We start from the raw sequence: 27,510 nt of genomic DNA, 5'->3' as shown, positions 1-27,510 counted from the left end.
GTTTGCTGAGGAAGTCTGCTTCCCAGTTGTCCACTCCCGGAATGAAGACAGCCGACAGAGCGCTTACATGATTTTCCGCCCAGCGAAGAATCCTTGTGGCTTCCGCCATTGCGACTCTGCTTCTTGTCCCGCCTTGGCGGTTCACATGAGCCACTGCTGTGACATTGTCTGATTGAATCAGAACCTGTAGGTTTCGAAGAAGACTCTCCGCTTGTCGAAGGCCGTTGTAAATGGCCCTGAGTTCCAACACATTGATGTGTAGACAGGACTCCTGGTCTGACCAAAGACCCTGAAATTTTTTTCCTTGTGTGACCGCTCCCCATCCTCGGAGGCTCGCGTCCGTGGTAACCAGGATCCAATCCTGAATTCCGAACCTGCGACCCTCCAGCAGGTGAGCACTTTGCAACCACCACAGGAGAGACACTCTGGTCCCTGGGAACAGAGTTATTTTCCGATGTAAGTGCAGATGGGACCCGGACCACTTGTCCAGAAGGTCCCATTGAAAAGTCCTTGCATGGAACCTTCCGATGGGAATGGCCTCGTATGCCGCCACCATTTTTCCCAGAACTCGAGTGCATTGGTGAACTGACATCCTTTTCGGTTTTAGCAGGTCTCTGACCATGTTCTGGATGTCCTGGGCTTTCTCTATTGGGAGGAAGACCTTCATTTGTTCCGTATCCAGTATCATACCTAGGAACGGTAGTCGAGTTGTCGGAATCAACTGTGACTTCGGTAGATTTAGAATCCAACCGTGTTGCTGGAGCACTCTCAGAGAGAGCGCCACACTGCTCAGCAATTTCTCCCTTGATCTCGCTTTTATCAGGAGATCGTCCAAGTATGGGATAATTGTGACTCCATGCTTGCGCAGGACCACCATCATTTCCGCCATTATCTTGGTGAAAATCCTCGGGGCCGTGGAAAGTCCAAACGGCAACGTCTGAAATTGGTAATGACAATCCTGTACAGCGAATCTCAGGTATTCCTGATGGGGGGCATATATGGGGACATGAAGGTACGCATCCTTTATGTCCAGAGATACCATAAACTCCCCCTCCTCCATGTTGGCTATTATCGCTCTGAGTGATTCCATTTTGAATTTGAATCTTTTTATGTACAGGTTTAGGGATTTCAGATTCAAAATAGGTCTGATCGAACCGTCCGGTTTCGGGACCACAAATAGGGTTGAGTAGTAACCTCTTCCCTGCTGGTGCAGGGGAACCTTGATTATCACTTGCTGTATACACAGCGTTTGAATTGCAGCTAACACTATAGCCCTTTCCGATGTGGAAGCTGGTAGGGCCGATTTGAAAAATCGGCGCGGGGGCACCTCCTCGAATTCCAATTTGTAACCCTGGGAAACTATTTCCAACACCCAGGGATTCAGGTCTGAACTGACCCAGGCATGACTGAAAAGTCGAAGACGTGCCCCCACCGGTGCGGACTCCCTCAGGGGAGCCCCAGCGTCATGCTGTGGGTTTTGGAGCAGCCGGGGAGGACTTTTATTCCTGGGCACCTGCCGAAGCAGGTGCTCTTTTGCCTCTGCCCTTACCTCTGGCGAGGAAAGAGGATCCCCGACCTCTTCTGGACTTGTGCGACCGAAAGGACTGCATCTGATAGGGTGTTACTTTCTTTTGCTGTTGGGGAATATATGGTAAAAAATTTGATTTACCTGCTGTAGCTGTGGAAACCAGGTCCGTCAGCCCATCCCCAAACAATACCTTATAGGGTAGTACTTCCATATGTTTTTTGGAATCCGCATCACCCGTCCATTGGCGAGTCCATAAGGATCTTCTCGCTGAGATAGACATGGCATTGGCCCTAGAAGCTAGCAATCCAATGTCCCTTTGAGCATCCCTCATAAATAAGACTGCATCTTTTATATGGGCTAGAGCAGGGGTGGGCAATTATTTCAGCTGGGGGGCCGCTTAACACTTCCAGTGAATAGTCGAGGGCCACACACAAAATATCTTGTAAATCGGGTCTGAACTGCGCATGCACCGCAATGTGTAGGTGCGCCGGTCCGCAGCGTCGGGCAGCGATGGGATGGTACGAACAAAGTGATCGCACGGGCGATCGCAAGGTGATTGAGAGGAAGAGGACGTTTGTGAGTGGCAATTGAGCGTTTTAGAGTGTCCGGAAAAACGCAGGAGGGACCAGGCGTTTGGAGGGAGAGTTTCTGACGTCAGCACTCAGCTCTGGCCCCGATCATCGCACTAGAAGAGTAAGTCCTGGGCTGCGCAGAGACTGCACAAACTTCTGTTTGTGCAGCTCTCCTGCACATGCGATCTCACCCCTGTAGGCAGCGACTACCTGATCACAGCAGTGCAAAAATCGCCTGCTAGCGATCAGGTCTGAATTAGGCCCATAGTTACGTATATAACTATAAAAACATAGTGTGGATATATATATATATATATATATATATATATAGATATAAAACTACACAAACATACACCACAATATACATTACATACATAGTTTTTTTACAGGCAAAATCCAAGATGGCTAAAAAAACACAGTAATCCAGTAATATTTTTTTTTTTTTAAACAGTGCTGAAAACACCCCCCCCCCCCCTCCCCTCCCCTAGACCCATATAGCAGTCTCTACCCCCCTTCCCTGCTGGACCCATATAGCAGTCCCTACCCCTCTTCCCCCCCTCCCCTAAACCCATATAGCAGTCCCTACCCCTCTTCCCCCTCTCCCCTAAACCCATATAGCAGTCCCCCCCCCCCTCCTAACCCCCCTTCCCTGAACCTATATAGCAGCTTTTAAAGTTAAGCACAGATCCATTTACCTTTTTCACAGTGGCAGATCCGCTGCCTGCTGCCAGATCCCCGCTGCCTGATCCCCGCTGCCTGCTGCCCGCGGTGCCGCACAGAGTCGCTGCTGCCCGCTCCTGCCGTGGCACCGCCCCCCGTGCCGCCCAGCGCCTGACGTCACAGTGGGAATCCCGGTCAGCAGTGACGTGACCGGGATTTCCTCTGCGGTGCCGCGTCTGGGAGGTACGTAGCGCAATGACGAGCGGCTCAGCCAGTCGGGCCGCTTGTCATTGCACACTGTGTGGGACAGCGGGGCCAGGCAGGATCGGTTCGCGGGCCACATCCGGCCCGCGGGCCGCTTGTTGCCCACCCCTAGGCTAGAGTTAAGAATATAGTATCCTTATCCATATTATCAAATTGATCTGTCAGCTCATCTGTCCAAGCTGCAATTGCGCTACACACCCATGCCGACGCAATTGTCGGTCTTAGCACAGCACCCGTATGAGAATAAATACACTTTAAGGTAGTTTCTTGCCTGCGATCTGCAGGGTCCTTAAGGGCCGCTGTGTCAGGAGACGGTAGCGCCACTTTCTTGGACAAGCGCGTCAGGGTCTTGTCCACAGTGGGGGATGATTCCCAAATCTCCCTGTCCTGCTTAGGGAAGGGGTATGCCATATAAATTCTTTTGTGGATCTGCGGTCTCTTTTCCGGAGTCTCCCAAGCTTTTCCAAAGAAATCATTTAATTCATGAGATGCGGGAAAATTAATAATCTGTTTCTTTCCCTTAAACATGTGTACCCTTGTGTCGGGGACCGAGGGTTCATCCTCAATATGCAACACATCCCTTATTGCCACAATCATACACTGAATGGTTTTAGTCACTCTAGGGTGCAATTTTACTTCGTCGTAGTCGACACTGGAATCAGAATCCGTGTCGGTAGTAGTGTCTTGTGTTAAGGGACGCTTTTGAGACCCCGATGGGCCCTGTGAGTCGGTCCAATCCGAGGATTGACCCCCTGATGTCCCCCCTAAATCAGCCTTATCAAGCCTTTTATGTAAAGATGCCACACTTGCATTCAACATATGCCACATGTCCATCCAATCCGGAGTCGGCACAACCGACGGGGACACACCACTCATTTGCTCCACCTCCTCCTTGGAGAAGCCTTCCGCCTCAGACATGTCGACACACACGTACCGACACCCCACACACACAGGGATTAACCTATAAGGGGACAAAACCCCAACCAGGCCCTTAGGAGAGACAGAGATAGAATATGCCAGCACACACCAGCGCTTAAAAACACTGGAAAAAATATGGCCAGATAGCGCTTTTTTATATATAATATACCAATTCCCACTCACTGCGTTGCTAATGTGCCCCCCTCTTCTTTTTTCCAGCCTGTGAAGTTCAGCAGGGGAGAGACCAGGGAGCCAGCGTTCATGCATGCAGCTTCTGTGGAGAAAATGGCGCTGTTAGTGCTGAGGATCAAGCCCCGCCTACCCGACGGCGGGCTTCGGTCCCAGTGACTTTTCTATTAAAATGGCGGGGGATCTTAGATTTACTGCCTCCGCAGCCTAATCTATCTGAATTTGCCCAAAAGTGAGGAATATTGCTGCCCAGGGCGCCCCCTGCGCCCTGCACCCTTCAGGACTCCCTGAAAATAAAAAACCTAACAAAATTATTTTTCAACAGAAAACTCTGGAGAGCTCTCTGCAGTGCACCCATTCTCCTCTGGGCACAAGATCTAACTGAGGTCTGGAGGAGGGGCATAGAGGGAGGAGCCAGTGCACACCATAGTAAAAGTTCTTTTTAGGTGCCCTATCTCCTGCGGAGCCCGTCTATACCCCATGGTCCTTACGGAGTCCCCAGCATCCTCTAGGACGTAAGAGAAAACTAATTTAGTAACCTTCTGACGTTTGAACTTATCAGGTTTCTTAGTCGTATCTGGAGGTTCAGTTTCATCATCGATGTGAAGAATCAGTTTGATAGCCTCCAAGAGGTCAGGAACATCCACCTGTGTTGTAGATTCCCCATCAGGGGCATCTGCATCAGTGTCTGATGGGTCAGTATATACGCCATCTTCATCGGATGAAGTATCCGAAACATGCGTGGATTGTGAGGAAGAAATGACCTGCTTAGATGACCCCTTGGTCCTAGGGGGCGAGGGTCAGGCTATTGTTTAACCAAAGACTGATTTAACTGCTGTAACTGAGTCAACAGAGAATCCACCCATGGTGGATTTACTACGGGGACAATATGTGATTGTACAGGCACAGGAGGTCCCACAGGGGGCGCAAGTCTCATTAATAGCTTAGTCAGTAAATTAGCAAAAGCAGCCCAAGGTGGGTCTTGGTGTGCCACCGATGCTGCAGGCTGACTGAGGGGTACAGAACCCCCAATACCTGGACCCTCAGCTGGAATATTTTAAACAGATAAATCCGCGGCGTCAGCACTGCATGACTCAGGATCTACCACAGATCTCCCGCCCTGTGACGCAGACATTATTGGAGAATGTAGCTCTAGGGCGTAACAGTACAATATAGCCAGACACAGTACCTGACAAAAAACCCCTGTGGAGTGATTACAATGCAGATCACAAACAGAGGACTTAAGTGGTATAAAGTGACTGAAATACACACAGAGAAAAATACCAAACAGTATATCCTGTGAAACACTATATATAGAAGACCATGATGCACTTAGCCCCCGTCAGGGTACAGAATATAGGGATAGCAATATGTGTGAGATAAACAGAATAGGAACCACACAGCAGCTATTGGCACACGCAGTCACATGTACAATGCAGAAATTATTACAAACAACAATAAAACTGCACTGGACTAGCAATGCTAAGTAAAGCTATTTATGTAAACAGATATAACAATGCACAGTAAATACTGGATGTATGCCACAGGGTACTTGTACTAAATATCCCTGTAGTATGCATTTGTTCTTAACTAACACTGTCTAAACGACATGTAGAATACTTAAGTGTCCAGTAAATGCACAGCGCTGATGAGGCAGGCAGCTTTACAGAGGAGACAGTGCCCAGCAGTCCCAGAATCAGTGCAGCTCTATGTAATGGCGCCCAAACGCTGACAGGGAGTGAGGGAGAGAGAGAGATGCAGCTTCAGGGCGGGAACATCTGCTGTAGATGGCGCCTGCGGCTGGGGGAGAAGCTACGGGTCAGCGCCTTATCCCCTCTGCTGGACTTCACCATCGGGTACTATGGAGCCTGTACTAAACGGATTTTAGTAAATCCGACCTGTGCTCCTTGCCCTGGTGGATATAGTGGGGTTCCTGCATGGCCACAGTGATCCAGGAGAGCAGCGGCGGTATGTGTGCCTGATGAGACCGGAGCGCCTCCGCTGTAAGTACCCGGCAACCAGGGCGCGGGAGTATACAGCGCCGCTGGGGGAGGTGAGGGAGCCGCATCACGATATGTCAGTATGACATATAGCACCAAGTGCCTATGCTGCGGCACTTGAAGTCTTCTTTCTTGTCAGAATATCTCTTTTCAGGGCTGCCTAGCGCAGCCCTCCCTGTTAGCTGTCTGCACTACAGGCACCAACTTACAAACTGAGCTCCAGTGCCTGGAGGCGGGGATATAGAGGAGGCGGTGCAGTGCATCCTGGGAACAGTCAAAGCTTTAGCCTGTTGGTGCCTCGAATCAAGATCCAACTCTACACCCTGATGTTATTCCCTGTGGAATACCAGTGTACCCCGCTGCAGAAATAAACATATTTGAACCCGAAGGATCAGAGACAGTTTTATGACAGAGAGCAGAAAGAACCTGCCATACATTGACTTTAGAGTGACGACCCACATAAATTCCATTTGGTCTGAGTGGAGGATATTCGGAAGGGTTAACTTTAGTCCATCAGTAAGGATTTTTGTGAAGAACTAAAATTTAGAAATAAGGTGGGCCTGTAAGAACCAGGCAAAGATAAATCTCTACCAGGTTTCGGGAGGACTACCAATATAGCTAATTGAAATATGAAGGTAATAACTTTGAAGAGAGAATAGTACTAAACACTGAAACCAGTATGGGATAAAATTTGGGAAGAAGGATTTAATAAAAATCTCAACTTAGACCATCCCGGCCATCACAGCCTCACTCTTCTTCTGAATCTTCTCATCTCTCTGACTCACCCTCGACTAATACTGCCCCCACTCCTGTCTCTTCCGCCTCTGTAGACTGGGACAATTTACCTTTTTAAATTATCCTTCACATGACGTGGCAGAATCCCTTATTGCCCCTATCTCTAGTCAAGAAGTGTCTAGGGCCATTAAACAACTGAAATTGGCTAAAGCTCCTGGCCGGGATGGTCTCAGTAGAGTAAAGCTTAGTATAAAATTATGCCATGAACTTCGCAGTTTGTGCATTTGATGATGTCAGCGGCCCTTCTGATTTTTTAAGAGGGTGAGTGACCATAGGAGGACAAGTTTCATTTAGTGAGTGGGAATAGGATAGATGAGAAAAGAATGCAATCTATCCGGGACATTGTATTATTAGCTGCAGAAAGGCAAGTATAGTCTTTGTCTCTCGGATGGAGGGCTCTCCAAATTAATTGGAAGAATGTTTAATTAAAATAAAATAATAAAAAAAAATAGACATCTTCACTGACACGAGAGCCAGAAGAGAAAAGTCTAATTAGATAGATAGCTAAAAAGTCTTTATCTTATGGAATGACAATCAATTCCCCTTATAGTCACCTGCCATTCACAGGCCATGTCCGTGTTATGTCGCTTACATAGCAAGATGCTTCACAGCCACCATCCATCAGAACCATCTCTCCAGACTAAAAGAAAAAGAAACATTGAATTATTGTGAGAAAATACTTTTGATCGCTCACTGATGGTTTTTCTATTGTTTATTTCTCCTGATCTTCTACTAGAATCCTCTGTATTCATTACTTTGCTTGATTTTAGCTAATGTATGTAATCTTATGTAATTATATAGATTTTTTTTTTTTTTTTAGCTTTGTTGGAAGTCTATTACAGTGTTTCTCAACTTCAGTCCTTAGGGACCCTTAACAGTGCATGTTTTCTGATGAAAAAAAGAATAGTGGAAGACTTTTGCAATTTTATTTAGTCAAAGAAGAGGTGAATAATAAGTTTAAAGGTTCTCCAACATGCTAAGGCTGAGGGTGGAATACATTTCCCAAAAGTTCTTTTATATAATCAGGCAGCTAGCTGTAGTTACATAAAAGACTGGCTTCATTCTAGAGAACTTTATGCTAACTACACCTTGAAAACACAATTTCTCCCTACTCTAGACATAACATGCTTTCTGCTTATGACTATATAATCTCCGACCACACCCTGCCAATTGTTAGAAAGCCCACTTTTAATGTCGGCATGGTCTACGTGGCACACAATCCGTAATAAATTTACACTTCATACTGCCTACTCTTTGCATCTTCCTTTTCATAGGTAATAACAACTTCCAACATGGTACAGAAACACATCCATTTAGATCAAGTACACAGGGATTAAGCACAGTTACACACCTTTCTAATACTGAGACCTAAAACCCCCACTTACCTTTGAATAGGTACAGGCATGTTTGCAAGAACTAGGTTCCTTGCAAACATGTAACCTAGCTTTTCCTCAGGCACAACATTACACTGACCAAGTACTATCTTTCATAACACAAAGGATTGGGATAACCAGTTGGATACTGCCTTCCTTAAAGCAGAGTATTCTGGGAAAGACATTGCCCATTTCTACCGCATTTTGAGAATACCCTATCATACCAGTCAATTTCAAACAGATATGACTAGATGGCGGACACACTTCCCTGAGCTGGAGGAAGATGATATTTTACATATATTCCTATACTCTACTAAAATTATATACAGTATGCCACTTCCTGTAAAGAAATGTTTTTCAAGATATTTTATACGGGATACTTATCTCTGCATCGTTGTAGTTTGATTGGCATAACCAATTCATCAGCATGCCTGAAGTGCAATCGTCTGGAAGCAAATTTGTACCACTGCTTGTGGGACAGTGTGGTAATTAAGAGATTTTAGGTATCAGTAAAACAATTTGCGATTACTCCCTTAGTGAATTTCCTCTCATTGAATCCAGAATGGGCAATATTAGGATATCTTCCAATGCTCTCTAAAGTTTCAGTGGGATGCAAAAAAGGAGATTTATGGTAAGACTTACCATTGTTAAATCTCTTTGTGCGAGGTACACTGGATTCCACAGGGAATAACATCAGGGTGTAGGGGCGTAGAGTTGGATCTTGATCCGAGGCACCAACAGCCTAAAGCTTTGACTGTTCCCAGGATGCACCGCACCGCCTCCTCTATAGCACCGCCCCAGGCACTGGAGCTCAGTTTTGTTAACCAGTCCAATGCAGTAGCAGGTAAAAGAGACAGTAGATGTTAGTCACATAGACTCACATTCTCACGACAGGAGAAGGGACTAGCGGCTAATGCGATACAAACCCAAAGAAGCTAAGTGCGTCAGGGTGAGCACCCTGTGGAATCCAGTGTACCTCGCAGAAAGAGATTTAACAATGGTAAGTCTTACCATAAATCTCCTTTTCTGCAGCGGAGTACACTGGGATTCCACAGGGAAAAACATCGGGGATGTCCTAAAGCAGTTCCTCATGGGAGGGGACGCACTGTAGCTGGCACAAGAACCCGGCGTCCAAAGGAAGCATAATGGGAGGCAGAAGTATCAAAGGCATAAAACCTGATGAATGTGTTCACGGAGGACCACGTAGCCGCCTTGCACAATTGTTCAGTGGACGCACCACGGCGGGCCGCCCAAGAAGGTCCAACAGACCGAGTAGAATGGGCCTTGATAGCAGCAGGAGCTGGGAGTCCAGCCTGCGCATAAGCTTGTGCAATCACCATTCTAATCCAGCTGGCCAAGGTCTGCTTATTCGCAGGCCAGCCACGTTTGTGAAAACCAAAAAGTACAAAAAGAGAATCTGATCTCCTGATAGAGGCAGTCCTTTCTACATATATATACGGAGAGCCCGTACCACATCCAAAGACCGCTCTTTGGAGGACAAACCAGGAGAGATAAAGGCCGGAACCACAATCTATTGGTTAATGTGGAAAGATGACACCACCTTAGGTAGATAACCAGGGCGAGTTCTAAGAACTGCCAGGTCACGGTGAAAAATCAGAAAGGGTGGACGACAGGACAAAGCGCCTAAGTCTGACACCCTCCTAGCAGAGGCAATAGCCAACAGAAAAATTACCTTAAGCATAAGGCATTTAAGGTCCACAGACTCAAGAGGTTCAAACGGAGACTCTTGAAGGGCATTAAGAACAACAGACAGATCCCATGGAGCCACAGGAGGGACATAGGGAGGCTGAATCCATAGTACGCCCTGAGTGAATGTATGAAAGTCAGGAATAGATACAATTTTTCGCTGAAACCACACCGACAAGGCAGAAATGTGAACCTTGAGGGAGGCCAGGCGAAGTCCTAAATCCAGGCCTTGTTGCAAAAAAAACAGAAGTCTGGAAGTACTAAACTTGTATGCATCGTAATTCTTAGCAGCACACCAGGTGAAGTAAAAATTCCAGACCCTATAATAAATCCGTGCAGAAGCCAGTTTGCGGGCCTTCAAGATAGTTTGAATAACTGCCTCAGAAAATACTTTGGCCCTCAGGAGTGAAGCTTCAAGAGCCACGCCATCACAGCCAGTCTTGCCAGGTACTGGTAAACACAAGGGCCCTGAACGAGGAGGTCTGAGTGTTGAGGAAGTAGAAGAGGACGCTCTATCGAGAGACCCTGCAGGTCTGAGAACCAATGCCGTCTGGGCCATGCTGCAGCGACTAGAAGCAGTATTCCTCCTTCTTGCTTGAACTGGAGGGAACACGTATGGCAGCCGAAAGTTCCATGGAATTGCCAGTGCGTCCACGAACGCTGCTTGAGGATCCCTTGTGATTGTGTGGAGAGGCCATCAGGTCTACATCTGGTAGACCCCACTTGTCCACAATGACTTGGAAGACCTCCGGATGAAGAATCCACTCCCCGGCGTGTACGTCCTCATGACTGAGGAAGTCCGCTTCCCAGTTGAGGACGCCCGGAATGAACACTGCCGATATTGCTGGCAGATGGCGTTCCGCCTATCGAAGAACTTTTGACACTTCCATCATTGCCATGCGGCTTCGAGTGCCGCCTTGATGATTTAACAACGCCACCGTGGTGGCGTTGTCTGATTGTACTTGAACAGGCCTGTTCTGTACGAAAGGCAGGGCCAGTGTCAACGCATTGAACACTGCCCGCAATTCCAGAATGTTTATCGGGAGAGATTCTTCCCTGGTCCACCGACCCTGGAGAGAGTGTTGCTCCAACATCGCGCCCCAACCCCACAGACTGGCATCCATCGTTAGGAGGACCCAGTTGGAGATCCAGGAGGGACGAGCCCTGCTCAATTGTTGGTCCTGTAGACACCAACTCAGTGACAGACGAACCTCCGGAGTCAAGTAGATAATTTGAGACCTGATCCGGTGAGGTAGGCCGTCCCACTTTGACAGGATTAACCTCTGCAGAGGGCGGGAATGAAATTGAGCGTACTGTACCATGTTGAAAGCCGACACCATGAGGCCTAGTACTTGCATCGCCGAGTATATTGACACTCTTTGGCGAGAGAGGAAGCATCTGATTCTGTCCTAAAGTTTCAGGACCTTCTCTGGAGACAAGAACAAACGTTGGTTGTATGTCCAGTAATGTGTCCATGCTCTGAGCAGGGAGCAAGTGAGGATTTCTTCCAGTTGATGAGCCACCCGTGGGCTTGTAGGAATTGGACCGTCAGTTCCAGATTACTGAGGAGAACCTCTGAGGAGTTCGCCAGGATCAACAAGTCATCCAGATATGGCAGGATCCTGATACCCTGACGACGAGAAGGGCCGTCATGACCTTGGTAAAGAACCGAGGAGCCGTGGTCAGTCCGAAAGGCAAGGCTTGGAACTGATATGAAGGTTGCCAATAGCAAACCGAAGATATTGCTGATGCGACATGGCAATAGGTATGTGTAGGTAAGCATCCTGTATATCCAGGGATACCATATAGTCCTAGGGTTCCAAAGCCAGTACAATAGAGCGCAGAATTTCCATACGGAATTTGGACACCCTCACAAATTTGTTCAAAGATTTGAGGTTGAGTATAGGCCAGGAGAATCCATTCGGCTTCGGAACTAGAAACAGCGTTGAATAGTATCCCCTGCCTCTCTGAGACAGAGGCACCAGCACTATCACTCCTGTATCCAGAAGGGATTGGACAACCAAATCTAGAGTTTGTGCTTTTAACAGATCCGAAGGGATAATCTTTGAGCAAAACTGGCGAGGGGGACGTTTCTTGAAAGAGATCGCGTACCTGTGAGAGACCACTTCCTGCACCCAGGCGTCCGAAGTGCAGAACCTGGGGGAACTGCAGAAGTCGGCCTACCACCCTGGGGTACTGCCCCGTCATGCAGCAGGCTTGTCCAGTTTGGAAGCAGGCTGATGTGTGGCCCAAGAACGTTTAGGTTTGGGCTTAGAGGATTTGGAAGTGCGAGCCTGTCTCGGCATGCCTGACCCATGGCTTTACCTGGAGGTCGAAAGGAATGAAAAGTACTACTCTTAGCCTTTGGAACCGAAGGATTAGTACTTGGGAGAAACGCAGTCTTGGCCAATGCCAAGTTGCTCACAATCTTGTTCAGATCAACTCCAAACAGTATATCTCCCTTAAAAGGGAACACCTCCAAGGTCTTCTTACAGTCCAGGTCCACCGACCAGGACCGTAGCCACGAGAATCCGGCGAGGCAGGATAGACGTAGTAGATTCCTTGGCCGCCATAATGTCTGCATCAGAGGCCGCCTCCTGAATATAGTGGGAGGCTGTGGTAATATATGACAGATGTTGTCTGGCAGTGTCAGAAAAATGCAGAGGTAGCTCTTTCTCAATTGCTTGAACCCATGCTTCAATGCCTTTTGTAGCCCAAGAGGCTGCCATAGTGGGTCTATGTACAGCACCTGTAAGAGTGCAAATAGACTTCAAGCAACCCCCCACACGCTTATCCATCAGTTCCTCTAAAGAGGTGACGGTGGTGACAGGCAGAGTAGATGACTTAGGCCAGAAACTAAAAAAAAAGGACATCTAAGGTAATATTCTCCGAAATATTACCAGTGCCATGCGCTAGCCCAGGGAGACAGAGGGAGATTAGGGAGGTAAATGTGTGGCTTACAGACTGGAGTAGGAAAGAGGGGTTTGTGTTCTTGAAACACTGAGCGGTCATCTAAGCCAGGCGCCATCTTTTTTCTCGTGATGGATTGCACCTGAATGAGGAGGCGGCTGTGGTGCTGGGGGTGGGGTGGAGGATGGTTAGTAGGTTGGAGGAGCTTTTAAACTAGGATCCTGGGGGGAGGGTTTAGCTAGTAACTATGGGTCATGCAGTGAGAATAGTAGGGATGGCGGTAGTGAGATAAATGGGGGTGGAGAAGGGGGGAGGGAAAGTGCAGCCGGTAAGGGTATTTACATGGGTTCTAATAAGGGTATTAATAAAGGTATTGCCAAAGCGTTAACTAATAACAATTATGTGTCATCATTACAGCATATAGAAAATGATGTTCGGAACATAAGGGAAAATACTTATGTCAGGGCGGTGAATTTAGATGGAAACATTGGGTTGATCAAAGAAAAGAGTAAGGTGGGCAATATTAAGTATGGTGGGAGTGGAGAGGGAGCGAAAAGGACAGTCAGTATCAGTAATTCTAGGGATGAAATAAACGAATAAAGGAACCACTAAATTAAAATGTATGCTTGCAAACGCAAGGAGTCTAGCAGGTAAAATGGGGGAATTGGAATTGTTAGCATCAAAGGCTCAGTATGACATTATAGGTATTACGGAAACATGGTGGGACGACTCTCACGACTGGGTTGCAAACTTGGAGGGGTATTCTCTTTTCAGGAGGGACAGGGCAAGCAAAAGAGGAGGAGGCGTATGTCTTTATGTTAAACCATCACTTAAACCATACTTAAAGGAGGTTATTTATGAGGAGACTGGCGATAATGTGGAGTCACTATGGGTTGAAATCTCAAGTGGGGGTATTGATGCAAAAAAACTAGTCATAGGCATGTGCTACAAACAGCCGGATATTAGCATACATGAGGAAGAACAACTCTTGCAGCAAATCAAAATGGCTGCGGAATTGGGGGACAGCCTTGTGATTGGGGATTTTAATTATCCGGATGTAAACTGGAGTAACGATTCAAGTGTTAAAGCGAGGGGCAACAGGTTCTTAAATATGTTAAAGGATTACTATTTGTGTCATTTAGTCGAGGACCCAACTAGGGGTAAAACTATTCTGGATCTAGTAATGACTAATAATGTGGACATTATATCAAACACTAAAGTTGTGGAGACTTTAGGTAGCAGTGATCACTATATGATCACATTCGACATCAGTTTCAGGAAACATAGCTACAGGGGTTCAACCAAAACTTTTAACTTTAGGAAGGCTAATTTCAGTATGCTGAGATGTGCACTTAATGACATTGAGTGGGAAGTTTTGTTTCATAACAAGAACACTTCGGAAATGTGGGATGTTTTAAAAGGGTTGCTGGATAGCAATATTCATATACTGTATTCCAATGGGCAGTAAACGCAGGAGTACTAAACTCAAACCAATGTGGCTTATCAAGAAGGTTAAGGCAGAAATGGATAAAAAAAAAAAAGCGGGCTTTCAAACTATTTAAATCTAATGGAAAGGAGGAGTCTTTCAAGTATTACAAGGAATGTAATACAAAAATGCAAAAAAACAATAAGAGCAGCTAAAATGGAAAATTAAAAGCAAATCGCTATAGAGAGTAAAACCAATCCTAAAAAGTTTTTTAAATACATAAACGGTAAAAGGTTAAAAAAGGAGAATATAGGTCCATTAAAAGATGAATTTGGAGAATTGATGATTGATGACGAAATAAAAGCGGAAATACTGAACAATTTTTTTCAGCAGTATTCACCAGAGAAGAACTGATGGTGGGAGTAGAGCATAACAATTGTGACAGTAAAGATTCATGGTTAAATACTTGTTTAAGTGAAGAAGTAGTTCGGGAGAGACTAAGCAATATTGAGATTAATAAATCGCCTGGTCCTGATGGACTTCACCCGAGGGTTCTTATGGAGCTTCGTTCACAACTAGCACGATTCCTATACTTGATTTTCAATAGTTCAATTAGTTCAGGCATGGTACCGAAGGATTGGCGTATAGCTGAGGTAGTGCCATTATTTAAAAAGGGATCCAAAAATCATCCGGATAACTACAGACCGGTTAATTTGACGTCTTTAGTGGGGAAAATATTGGAAGGAATTCTAAGGGACAGCATACAGGAGTATCTACAGACCACTATGATTATTAGCAAGAACCAGCATGGGTTTGTGAGGGATAGGTCATGTCAAACTAACTTAATTAGCTTCTACGGGGAAGTGAGCAATAATCTTTTGCCAAAGCCTTCGATACAGTGCCTCACAGGAGACTGATCATAAAATTAAAGGATCTTGGCCTAGGAAAACCTATTTGCACATGGATAAGTAACTGGCTGGATAGCAGGGTACAGCGAGTAGTGGTCAACGGGAAGTCCTCAACCTGGTCCCCAGTAGTCAGCGGAATACCAAAAGGGTCCATACTCGGGCGACTACTGTTCAACATATTTATCAATGACCTAGAAATAGGCCTGGAAAGAACAGTGTCAATCTTTGCAGATGATACTCAACTGTGTAAGGTAATTAACTCGGATTTAGATGTGGAGTCCTTGCAGAATGATCTATCTAAACTTGAATTCTGGGCGTCTAAATGGAAAATGAGGTTCAATACAGACAAATGCAAGGTCATGCATTTCGGGAATAAAAACAAACTTGCAGCCTACATATTAAATGGGGAACGTCTAGGGGAAACAGAATTGGAAAAAGATTTGGGGGTACTCATTGATAATAGGCTTAATAACCATACACAATGTCAAAGCGCAGTAAAGAAGGCAAGTAAGGTGCTAGCGTGCATAAAACGGGGAATTGAGACAAGGGACTCTGATGTAATCCTGCCGCTGTATAAAGCATTGGTACGTCCGCACCTGGAATATTGTGTTCAGTTTTGGGCACCACTGTATAAAAAAGATATCGGTGAATTCGAAAGCGTTCAAAGGCGAGCTACTAAATTGATTAAAGGCCTAGAGGGACTGGATTATGATGAAAGGCTTACTAGGTTGAATATGTATACACTAGAAAAGAGGCGATATTATTAATATCTTCAAATATGTAAAGGGACATTACAAAGAGTTATCAGAGGAATTATTTATTCAAAGAACACAGTTTAGGACACGTGGGCACTCGCTGTGACTGGAGGTGAGAAAGTTCTGAACGCAACGGAGGAAAGGGTTCTTCACTGTTAGGGCAATAAAGATTTGGAATTCCCTGCCAGGGAAGGTGGTAATGGCGGACTCTGTAAATGGATTTAAAAAAGGAATGGATACATTTCTGAATGAAAATGATATCCAAGGTTATAATATTTAAAATATTAACGTGGTTAATCCGGGGGTAATATGAGTTATAGTAATTAACTAGTCATAAAACATTACTTCAGCGGATATGTTAGAATCATCACAACTTAATAAGGGTTGAACACGATGGGCAAATTGCCTCTATTCAACCTCAATTACTATGTTACTATGTTACACCACAAGACGGGCTACATGTGAGTCCACTGGTGGCGGGGTTTCCCACTTGTTACTCAACTCCGCAGAGATAGGATAATGAGCTAGCATCTTTTTAGACAGGGCAAATTTCTTTCCCGGAGAAGACCAGGTTTCCTGATGTATGTCAATTAAATGGCCAGAATTTGGTAAGACTAATTTAGTAACCTTCTGACATTTCAACTTATCAGGTTTCTTAGACGTATCAGGAGGGTCAATCTCACCATCAATCTGAAGAATCAGCTTGATAGCCTCTACTAGGTCAGGAACATTAACCTATGTTGTAGAATCTTCATCAGAAGCAGCAATATCGGCATCTGATGGATCAGTATATTCCCCATCCGACTCGGAAGAATCATCCAAAATATTAGTGGATTGTGAGAAAGAAATGGCCCGCTTAGATGACCCTTTGGTCTCAGTAGGGCGTGGGTTAGGTTTTTGTTTAACCAAGGACTGATTTAATTGCTGTAACTGGGTTGACAGAGTATCCGCCCATGGTGGATTAACTACAGGGACAATATGTGGCTGTAATGGCACAGGAGGTCCCACAGGGGGTGTAAGTCGTGTTACAAACGTAGTCAGCATATGTGAAAATGCAGCCCAAGGTGGATCCTGATTTGCCACAGGTGCTGCAGGCTGACTAGAGAGTGCAAAAAACCCAGTACCTGAACCCTCAGCAGAAATCTTTTCCTCGGGTAAATCTGTGGCCCCAGCACTGCATGATGCAGGAGCGTCTGCGGATTTCCCACCCTGTGTAACAGACATTATTGGGAATGTAGGCTTAGGGCGTATCAGTACAATATAGCCAGACAAACACAATACCTGACAAAAAAACCCTAAGATATGTGACTGCAATTGCAGAGCACAAACAGAGGATTTAAGTGGTATGAGGTGACTGAAACACACAGTGAAAAATACAAAACAGTATATCCTGTGGAACACTACAGTGGGGATTGAAAGTTTGGGCACCCCAGGCAAAAATTAATTTTAATGTGCAAAAAAAAAGCCAAGGAAAGATGGTAAAATCTCCAAAAGGCATCAAATTACAGATTAGACAGTTTTATAACATGTCAAAAAAAGTTTGATTTTATTTCCATCATTTACACTTTCAAAAGAACAGAAAACAAAAAATGGCGTCTGCAAAAGTTTGGGCACCCTGCAGAGTTAATACCTTGTACTGCCCCCTTTGGCAAGTATCACACCTTGTAAACGCTTTTTGTAGCCAGCCAAGAGTCTTTCAATTCTTGTTTGAGGTATCTTCGCCCATTCTTCCTTACAAAAGTCTTTGAGATTCCTGGGCTGTCTGTGACGCACTGCTCTTTTAAGGTCTATCTATAGATTTTCAATTATGTTGAGGTCAGGAGATTGTGAAGGCCATGGCAAAACCTTCAGTTTACGCCTCTTGATGTAATCCACCGTGGATTTTGAGGTGTGTTTAGGATCATTATCCATTTGTAGAAGCCAGCCTCTCTTTAACTTCAGCTTTTTCACAGATGGCATCAAGTTAGCGTCCAAAATTTGCTAGAATCTTATTGAATCCATTTTTCCTTCTACTCGTGAAATGTTCCCTGTGCCACTGGCTGCAATACAACCCCAAAGTATGATTGATCCACCCCCATGCTTAACAGTTGGACAGAGGTTCTTTTCATCAAATTCTGTGCCCTTCCTTCTGCAAACGTACCTTTGTTCATTCCGGCCAAAAAGTTCTATTTTAACCTCATCGGTCCAAAGAACTTTATTCCAAAATGCATCAGGCTTGTCTATATGTTCATTTGCAAACTTCAAACGCTGATTTTTGTGGTGAGGACGTAGAAGAGGTTTTCTTCTGATGACTCTTCCATGAAGACCATATTTGTACAAGTATCTCTTTACAGTGGAATAGTGTACCACAACTCCAGTGTCTGCCAGATATTCCTGGAGGGATCGTGCAGTCAAACGGGAATTTTGACTTGCTTTTCTCACAATCCTGCGAGCTGTTCTGTCTGATATTTTTCTTGGTCTTCCAGATCTTGCTTTAACTTCCACTGTTCCTGATGACTGCCATTTCTCTAACGTCCTAGTGGATGCTGGGGACTCCGTCAGGACCATGGGGATTAGCGGCTCCGCAGGAGACAGGGCACAAAAATAAAGCTTTAGGATCAGGTGGTGTGCACTGGCTCCTCCCCCTATGACCCTCCTCCAAGCCTCAGTTAGGTTTTTGTGCCCGTCCGAGCAGGGTGCAATCTAGGTGGCTCTCCTAAAGAGCTGCTTAGAAAAAGTTTTTAGGTTTTTTATTTTCAGTGAGTCCTGCTGGCAACAGGCTCACTGCATCGAGGGACTTAGGGGAGAGAAGTGAACTCACCTGCGTGCAGGATGGATTGGCTTCTTAGGCTACTGGACACCATTAGCTCCAGAGGGAGTCGGAACACAGGTCTCACCCTGGGGTTCGTCCCGGAGCCGCGCCGCCGACCCCCCTTGCAGATGCCGAAGATGGAAGAGGTCCAGAAGCAGGCGGCAGAAGACTTTTCAGTCTTCCTGAGGTAGCGCACAGCACTGCAGCTGTGCGCCATTGTTGTCAGCACACTTCACACAGCGGTCACGGAGGGTGCAGGGCGCTGGGGGGGCGCCCTGGGCAGCAATGTATAATACCTTTTTTATGGCTAAAAATACATCACATATAGCCCCTGGGGGCTATATGGATGTATTTAACCCCTGCCAGGTCTCAGAAAAACGGGAGAAGAAGCCCGCCGAAAAGGGGGCGGGGCCTATTCTCCTCAGCACACAGCGCCATTTTCCCTCACAGAAATGCTGGTGGGAAGGCTCCCAGGCTCTCCCCTGCACTGCACTACAGAAACAGGGTTAAAACAGAGAGGGGGGGCACTGATTTGGCGATATGACTACATATATTAAAATGCTATAAGGGAAAAGCACTTATATAAAGGTTGTCCCTGTATAATTATAGCGTTTTTGGTGTGTGCTGGCAAACTCTCCCTCTGTCTCCCCAAAGGGCTAGTGGGTCCTGTCCTCTATCAGAGCATTCCCTGTGTGTGTGCTGTGTGTCGGTACGTGTGTGTCGACATGTATGAGGACGATGTTGGGAGGCGGAGCAAATTGCCTGTAATGGTGATGTCACTCTCTAGGGAGTCGACACCGGAATAGATGGCTTATTTAAGGAATTACGTGATAATGTCAACACGCTGCAAGTCGATTGACGACATGAGACGGCCGGCAAACATATTAGTATCTGTCCAGGCGTCTAGAACACCGTCAGGGACGTTATAATGCCCATTTTACCTCAGTCGGTCGACACAGACACAGACACGGACACTGACTCCAGTGTCGACGGTGAAGAAACAAACGTATTTTCCTTTAGGGCCACACGTTACTTGTTAAGGGCAATGAAGGAGGTGTTACATATTTCTGATACTACAAGTACCACAAAAAAGGGTATTATGTGGGGTGTGGAAAAACTACCTATAGTTTTTCCTGAATCAGATAAATTAAATGAAGTGTGTGATGAGGCGCGGGGTTCCCCCGATAGAAAATTATTGGCGGTATACCCTTTCCCGCCAGAAGTTAGGGCGCGTTGGGAAACACCCCTTAGGGTGGATAAGGCGCTCACACGCTTATCAAAACAAGTGGCGGTACAGTCTCCAGATACGGCCGCCCTCAAGGAGCCAGCTGATAGGAGGCTGGAAAATATCCTAAAAAGTATATACACACATACTGGTGTTATACTGCGACCAGCGATCGCCTCAGCCTGGATGTGCAGCGCGGGGGTGGCTTGGTCGGATTCCCTGACTGAAAATATTGATACCCTTGACAGGGACAGTATTTATTTACTATAGAGCATTTAAAAAATGCATTTCTATATATGCGAGATGCACAGAGGGATATTTGCACTCTGGCATCAAGAGTAAGTGCGATGTCCATATCTGCCAATAAGATGTTTATGGACACGACAGTGGTCAGGTGATGCAGATTCCAAACGGCACAAAGATGTATTGCCGTATAAAGGGGAGGAGTTATTTGGGGTCGGTCCATCGGACCTGGTGGCCACGGCAACTGCTGGGAAATCCACCGTTTTTACCCTAAGTCACATCTATGCAGAAAAAGACACCGTCTTTTCAGCCTCAGTCCTTTCGTCCCCATAAGCATATCTGCCCAGGGATAGAGGAAAGGGAAGAAGACTGCAGCAGGCAGCCCATTCCCAGGAACAGAAGCCTTCCACCGCTTCTGCCAAGTTCTCAGCATGACGCTGGAGCCGTACAGGACCCCTGGATCCTACAAGTAGTATCCCAGGGGTACAGATTGGAAAGTCGAGACGTTTCCCCTCGCAGGTTCCTGAAGTCTGCTTTACCAACGTCTCCCTCCGACAGGGAGCCAGTATTGGAAACAATTCACAAGCTGTATTCCCAGCAGGTGATAATCAAAGTACCCCTCCTACAACAAGGAAAGGGGTATTATTCCACACTATATTGTGGTACTTAAACCAGAAGGCTCGGTGAGACCTATTCTAAATCTGAAATATTTGAACACTTACAAAGGTTCAAATCAAGATGGAGTCACTCAGAGCAGTGATAGCGAACCAGGAAGAAGGGGACTATATGGTGTCCCGGGACATCAGGGATGCTTACCTCCATGTCCAAATTTGCCCTTCTCACCAAGGGTATCTCAGGTTCGTGGTACAGAACTGTCACTAACAGTTTCAGACGCTGCCGTTTGGATTGTCCACGGCACTCCGGGTCTTTACCAAGGTAATGCCCGAAATGATGATTCTTCTTCGAAGAAAATGGACGACCTCCTGATAAGAGCAAGGTCCAGAGAACAGTTGGAGGTCGGAGTAGCACTATCTCAAGTAGTTCTACGACAGCACGGGTGGATTCTAAATATTCCAAAACCGCAGTTGTTTCCGACGACACGTCTGCTGTTCCTAGGGATGATTCTGGACACAGTCCAGAAAAAGGTGTTTCTCCCGGAGGAGAAAGCCAGGGAGTTATCCGAGCTAGTCAGGAACCTCCTAAAACCAGGAAAAGTGTCAGTGCATCATTGCACAAGAGTCCTGGGAAAAATGGTGGCTTATTACGAAGCGATTCCATTCGGCAGATTCCACGCAAGAACTTTTCAGTGGTATCTGCTGGACAAATGGTCCGGATCGCATCTTCAGATGCATCGGCGGATAACCCTATCTCCAAGGACAAGGGTGTCTCTCCTGTGGTGGTTACAGAGTGCTCATCTTCTAGAGGGCCGCAGATTCGGCATTCAGGATTGGATGCTGGTGACCACGGAGGCCAGCCTGAGAGGCTGGGGAGCAGTCACACAGGGAAAAAATTTCCAGGGAGTGTGATCAAGTCTGGAGATTTTTCTCCACATAAATATACTGGAGCTAAGGGCAATTTATGATGCTCTAAGCTTAGCAAGATCTCTGCTTCAAGGTCAGCCGGTATTGATCCAGTGGGACAACATCACGGCAGTCGCCCACGTAAACAGACAGGGCGGCACAAGAAGCAGGAGGGCAATGGCAAAAACTGCAAGGATTTTTCGCTGGGCGGAAAATCATGTGATAGCACTGTCAGCAGTGTTCATTCCGGGAGTGGACAACTGGGAAGTAGACTTCCTCAGCAGGCACGACCTCCACCCGGGAGAGGGGGACTTCATCGGGAAGTTTTCCACATGATTGTGAACCGTTGGGAAAGACCAAAGGTGTACATGATGGCGTCCAGCCTGAACAAAAAACTGGACAGGTATTGCGCCAGGTCAAGAGACTTTCAGGCAATAGCTGTGGACGTTCTGGTAACACCGTGGGCGTACCAGTCGGTGTATGTGTTTCCTCCTCTGCTTCTCATACCCAAGGTATTGAGAATTATAAGACGTAGAGGAGTAAGAACTGTACTCGTGGCTCCGGATTGGCCAAGAAGGACTTGGTACCCGGAACTTCAAGAGATACTCACAGAGGACTCATGACCTCTGCCGCTAAGAAGGGACTTGCTTCAGCACGTACCATGTCTGTTCCAAGACTTACCGCGGCTGCGTTTGACGGCATGGCGGTTGAACGCCGGATCCTAAGGGAAAAAGGCATTCCGGAAGAGGTCTTTCCTACCATGGTCAAAGCCAGGAAGGACGTGACCACACAACATTATCACCACATGTGGCGAAAATATGTTGCGTGGTGTGAGGCCAGGAAGGCTCCACGAAGAAATTTCAACTCGGTCGATTCCTGCATTTCCTGAAAACAGGAGTGTCTATGGGCCTCAGATTGGGGTCCATTAAGGTTCAAATTTCGGCCCTGTCGATTTTCTTCCAGAAAAAATTGGCTTCAGTTCCTGAAGTCCAGAAGTTTGTCAAGGGAGTACTGCATATACAACCCCCTTTTGTGCCTCCAGTGGCACTGTGGGATCTCAACGTAGTGCTGGGATTCCTCAAATCACATTGGTTTAAACCGCTCAAATCTGTGGATTTGAAATATCTCACATGGAAAGTGACCATGATGTTGGCCCTGGCCTCGGCCAGGCGAGTGTCAGAATTGGCGGCTTTGTCTCACAAAAGCCCATATCTGATTGTCCATTCGGACAGGGCAGAGCTGCGGACTCGTCCCCAGTTTCTCCCTAAGGTGGTGTCAGCGTTTCACCTGAACCAGCTTATTGTGGTACCTGCGGCTACTAGGGACTTGGAGGACTCCAAGTTGCTAGATGTTGTCAGGGCCCTGAAAATATCGGTTTCCAGGACGGCTGGAGTCAGGAAAACTGACTTGCTGTTATCCTGTATGCACCCAACAAACTGGGTGCTTTTGCTTCTAAGCAGACGATTGCTAGTTGGATGTGTAGTACAATTCAGCTTGCACATTATGTGGCAGGCCTGCCACAGCCAAAATATGTAAATGCCCATTCCATAAGGAAGGTGGGCTCATCCTGGGCGGCTGCCCGAGGGGTCTCGGCATTACAACTCTGCCGAGCAACTACGTGGTCGGGGGGAGAACACGTTTGTAAAATTCTACAAATTTGATACCCTGGCTAAAGAGGACCTGGAGTTCTCTCATTCGGTGCTGCAGAGTCATCCGCACTCTCCCGCCCGTTTGGGAGCTTTGGTATAATCCCCATGGTCCTGACGGAGTCCCCAGCATCCACTAGGACGTTAGAGAAAATAAGATTTTACTTACCGATAAATCTATTTCTCGTAGTCCGTAGTGGATGCTGGGCGCCCATCCCAAGAGCGGATTGTCTGCAATACTTGTACATAGTTATTGTTACAAAAAAATCGGGTTGTTATTGTTGTGAGCCGTCTGTTCAGAGGCTCCTACGTTGTCATACTGTTAACTGGGTTCAGATCACAAGTTGTACGGTGTGATTGGTGTGGCTGGTATGAGTCTTACCCGGGATTCAAAATCCTTCCTTATTGTGTACGCTCGTCCGGGCACAGTATCCTAACTGAGGCTTGGAGGAGGGTCATAGGGGGAGGAGCCAGTGCACACCACCTGATCCTAAAGCTTTATTTTTGTGCCCTGTCTCCTGCGGAGCCGCTAATCCCCATGGTCCTGACGGAGTCCCCAGCATCCACTACGGACTACGAGAAATAGATTTATCGGTAAGTAAAATCTTATTTTCTTAATTACATTCCGAACAGAGGATATGGGCATCTGATAACGCTTTGCTATCTTCTTATAGCCTTCTCCTGCTTTGTGAGCGTCAACTTTTCTCAGTTTCAGTGTTCTACACAACTGCTTAGAGGAACCCATGGTGCTGATTGTTGGAGCAAGGTCAGATGAGTGTGGGCTTTTAAAACCTTTGAGATTGACATCACCTGGTCTTTCCAGACGATGATTGAGAACAATCCATGACACTGCCAGGTCTCAGCTGTCCAAAGGGGGCAGTACAAGGTATTAACTCTGCAGGGTGCCCAAACTTTTGCAGACGCCATTTTTTGTTTTCTGTTCTTTTGAAAGTGTAAATGATGGAAATAAAATCAAACTTTTTTTGACATGTTTATAAGAATGTCTAATCTGTTATTTGATGCCTTTTGGAGATTTTTCCATCTTTCCTTGGCTTCTTTTTGCACATTAAAATTAATTTTTGCCTGGGGTGCCCAAACTTTCAAACCCCACTGTATATGGTATATGAGACCCCGACACACTTAGACCCCCAGGGCACAGAATATAGTGATAACAATATGTGTGATACACAGAATAGAATCCACACAGCAGCTATAGGCACACACAGTCACAGGTACAATGCAGAAATTATTACATATAAAAAATAAAACTGCACTGGACTAACAATAATAAAGATATGTATGTATACAGATATAACAATGCACAGTAACCACTGGATGTATATCACAGAATACTTGTACTAAATATTCATATAGAAGTACACTTGTTCTCAACTAACGCTGTCTAAACAACATGTAGAATACTTAAGTGTCCTGTAAATGGACAGCGCTGATGAGACAGGCGGCTTTACAGAGGAGACAGTGCCCAGCAGTCCCAGGATCAATGCAGCTCTGTGAAATGGCACCCAAACGCTGACAAGGAGTGAGGGAGAGAGAGAGAGATGCAGCTCCAGGGCGGGAACACCTGCTGTAGATGGCGCCTGGAGCTGGAGCTACAGGTCAGTGCCTTATCCCCTCTGTTGGACTTCACCACCGGGTACTATGGAGCCTATAATAAACAGATTTTAGTAAATCCGACCTGTGCTCCCTGCCCCGGTGGATATAGTGGGGTCCCTGCATGGCCACAGTGTCCACGCCAGCGGCGCGGACCGTCTCCTGGGGCCGTGACTGGATTGCAATTTTAGCGGGTCCCATCTGAGGGACCCTCTTATCTCCTCCCTGAAGTGCAGCCACGCGATCCAGGAGAGCAGTGGCGTGATGTGTGCCTGATGACCGGAGTGCCTCCACTGCAAGTACCCGGCAACCAGCGCACGGGAGTATGCAGCGCTGCTGGGGGAGGTGATGGAGCAGCAGCACAGAATGTCAGCATGACATACACAGCATCTAGTGCCTGTGCTGCGGCCCTTGAAGTCTTCTTTCCTCTTAAAAATCTCTTATTAGGGGTGCCTAGCGCAGCCCCCCCTGTTAGTGACCTGTACTGCAGGAACCAACTTACAAACTGAGCTCCAGTGCCTGGAGGCGGGGCTATAGAGGAGGCAGTGCAGTGCATCCTGGGAACAGTCAAAGCTTTAGCCTGTTGGTGCCTCTTCTTACAAGATTCTCCAATTCAATATACCTGCGGAGACTAGTGAACCACCCAGACACGCATGAAGCATGCTTAGGCAGGTCAGTTTGGTAACAAGCCCAAAGCAGGAAGAGGAGGGAGAGAGAGAGAAAAGATCTGGTACACATAAGAACACACTCTCACAGACAGGAGAAGGGAACTAGTAACCAATGACGTAAACCCATATAGGCCCAGTGCATCAGGGTGGGTGCCCTGGGGACCCTTATGGATCTCGAAGAAAGAGAGTCAACAAAAGAAAGTCTACCATAACTCTCCTTTTCTTCTTTGGGTTCCATAAGAATCTATAGGGATAACATCGGGGATGTCCTAAAGCGGTACTTAAAGGGTGAGGACGCTCTTGAGTGGATAGTAGTATCCGGCATCCAAATGAAGCATCCTGGGAGGTGAATGTATAAAAGGCATAGAACCTAAGAAAAGTGTGTATAGAAGACCACGTAGCCGCCTTGCACAATTGTTCAGCAGACATTGTGAGATACAAGCTGGGACTTGAAGATCAGGCTGAGCATACTTGTGCTTTTGCCATTCTAATCCATCTGGCCAAAGTCTGTTTATTAGCTGGCCAACCACATTTGTGAAAGCCATAAAGGATGAAGAGGGAATCCGATCTCCTTAGTGAACTGGTTTGGTCCACATAGATATGGAGGGCACGAACCATTTCCAAAGAAAGCTCTGCAGAAAGCTCTCAGAGGAGACAAAGGCCGGAACCACAATTTCTTCATTCAAATGAAAACGGGAGACCACTTTGGGCAAGTTACCCGGTCTAGTATGAAGTACAGCTTTGTCAGGATGAAAAATTAAAGACCTGCAGACTTCTGGTGGGCGGGGCATCCGTGATGGCAACATCTTAAGACAGCTCCGGGTCTGGCATCTCCAATTTACAGTTTGTACCCCTGTCATAGCTCACCAGGAAATACTTAAGCTATACCTGGGAGAAGGGGAACGTATAGGGACCTTGCTGGGGACTTTGATCTGCCACCTGGAGCAACATTTACTTCTCTCCGGAGTCCGGACAAAACAGTGGCCCAAAGGCGCAAAAATACCTGGCGCCATCTTACTGCCATTGCAGCATGGCATGCTACCTCCCTAATACCGATACTAGAGACCCTGACTTAACTACTCTCCTATACAAGCAGACCGGCGAAATTAGAGTCCCGGTAAGGGAGATGCCTTCTCTTTCTCATTCTGTGGAAACAAAGCTGCAAATATAGCACTCTCCCGGGTCCACTGGGTGAAGCAAAAGGCGTGTACAACTGCCCCCGACCTGATAACCCCTTTCTATCGGAGACTGACTGCAGTAGAGTCTCCTACCTGTCTATGGAGGGGCAGTGCTGCTGATGTGATGGTGAGCCATCCTCTGGATCCAGAGACTTCAGTTGATGTATTGCGGTGCAGGCGTGGGAGCCTCCGTCCTCTCTCTGCCGGCAGCACTGGTTTTCCCAGACACTCCCGCCTGCATCTTACAGTACTATGGGAGCCTCTGTCCGTTATTATTCTGCATTGCAGACCCTTCCAGATACTCCCGCTCGCTATCTTCGGGTCTTCAGCAATAAGATCACTGGAGACTTTGTACCCTCTTGGCCAGCAACGTGGTGCCTCTTGCCGGTCTCTTCCACCTGAACTTCCAGTATCAAGGCGTTGGAATCCCAGGAACTCCCCTCCTAATCACTCCTGTGCATGATAGCCATCTTGAGCTGCGACTAGTACATCGGGAGGCTGGAGCATAATGTTCCTGGCACGTTACGCCGAATGGGAAGTGTGAAGGCTGGCTAAGCTGGTAGCTAAACTTTTCCTACCCCTGAATATGGTTTGGAGGATCCCTCTGTGAACTGCAATCTCTC

At 46.7% G+C, this 27,510-nt stretch overlaps 1 protein-coding gene across 5 annotated transcripts in view; it reads right to left on the bottom strand.

The window, feature by feature from the left end:
- Positions 1–27,510, bottom strand: part of XPNPEP3 (X-prolyl aminopeptidase 3) — a 415,780-nt gene that overhangs the window by 57,275 nt on the left and 330,995 nt on the right. For all 5 annotated transcript variants that reach the window (XM_063940369.1, XM_063940372.1, XM_063940368.1 and 2 more), the window contains one exon: positions 7,481–7,566. In XM_063940369.1, coding sequence (XP_063796439.1) covers positions 7,481–7,566 — 86 coding nt within the window. The remainder of the gene's footprint in view (positions 1–7,480; positions 7,567–27,510) is intronic.

The sequence above is a fragment of the Pseudophryne corroboree genome, chromosome 9, assembly GCF_028390025.1.
Source record: "Pseudophryne corroboree isolate aPseCor3 chromosome 9, aPseCor3.hap2, whole genome shotgun sequence".
Classification (NCBI taxonomy): Eukaryota; Metazoa; Chordata; class Amphibia; order Anura; family Myobatrachidae; genus Pseudophryne; species Pseudophryne corroboree.
This window is presented reverse-complemented; position numbering and strand designations above follow the sequence as displayed.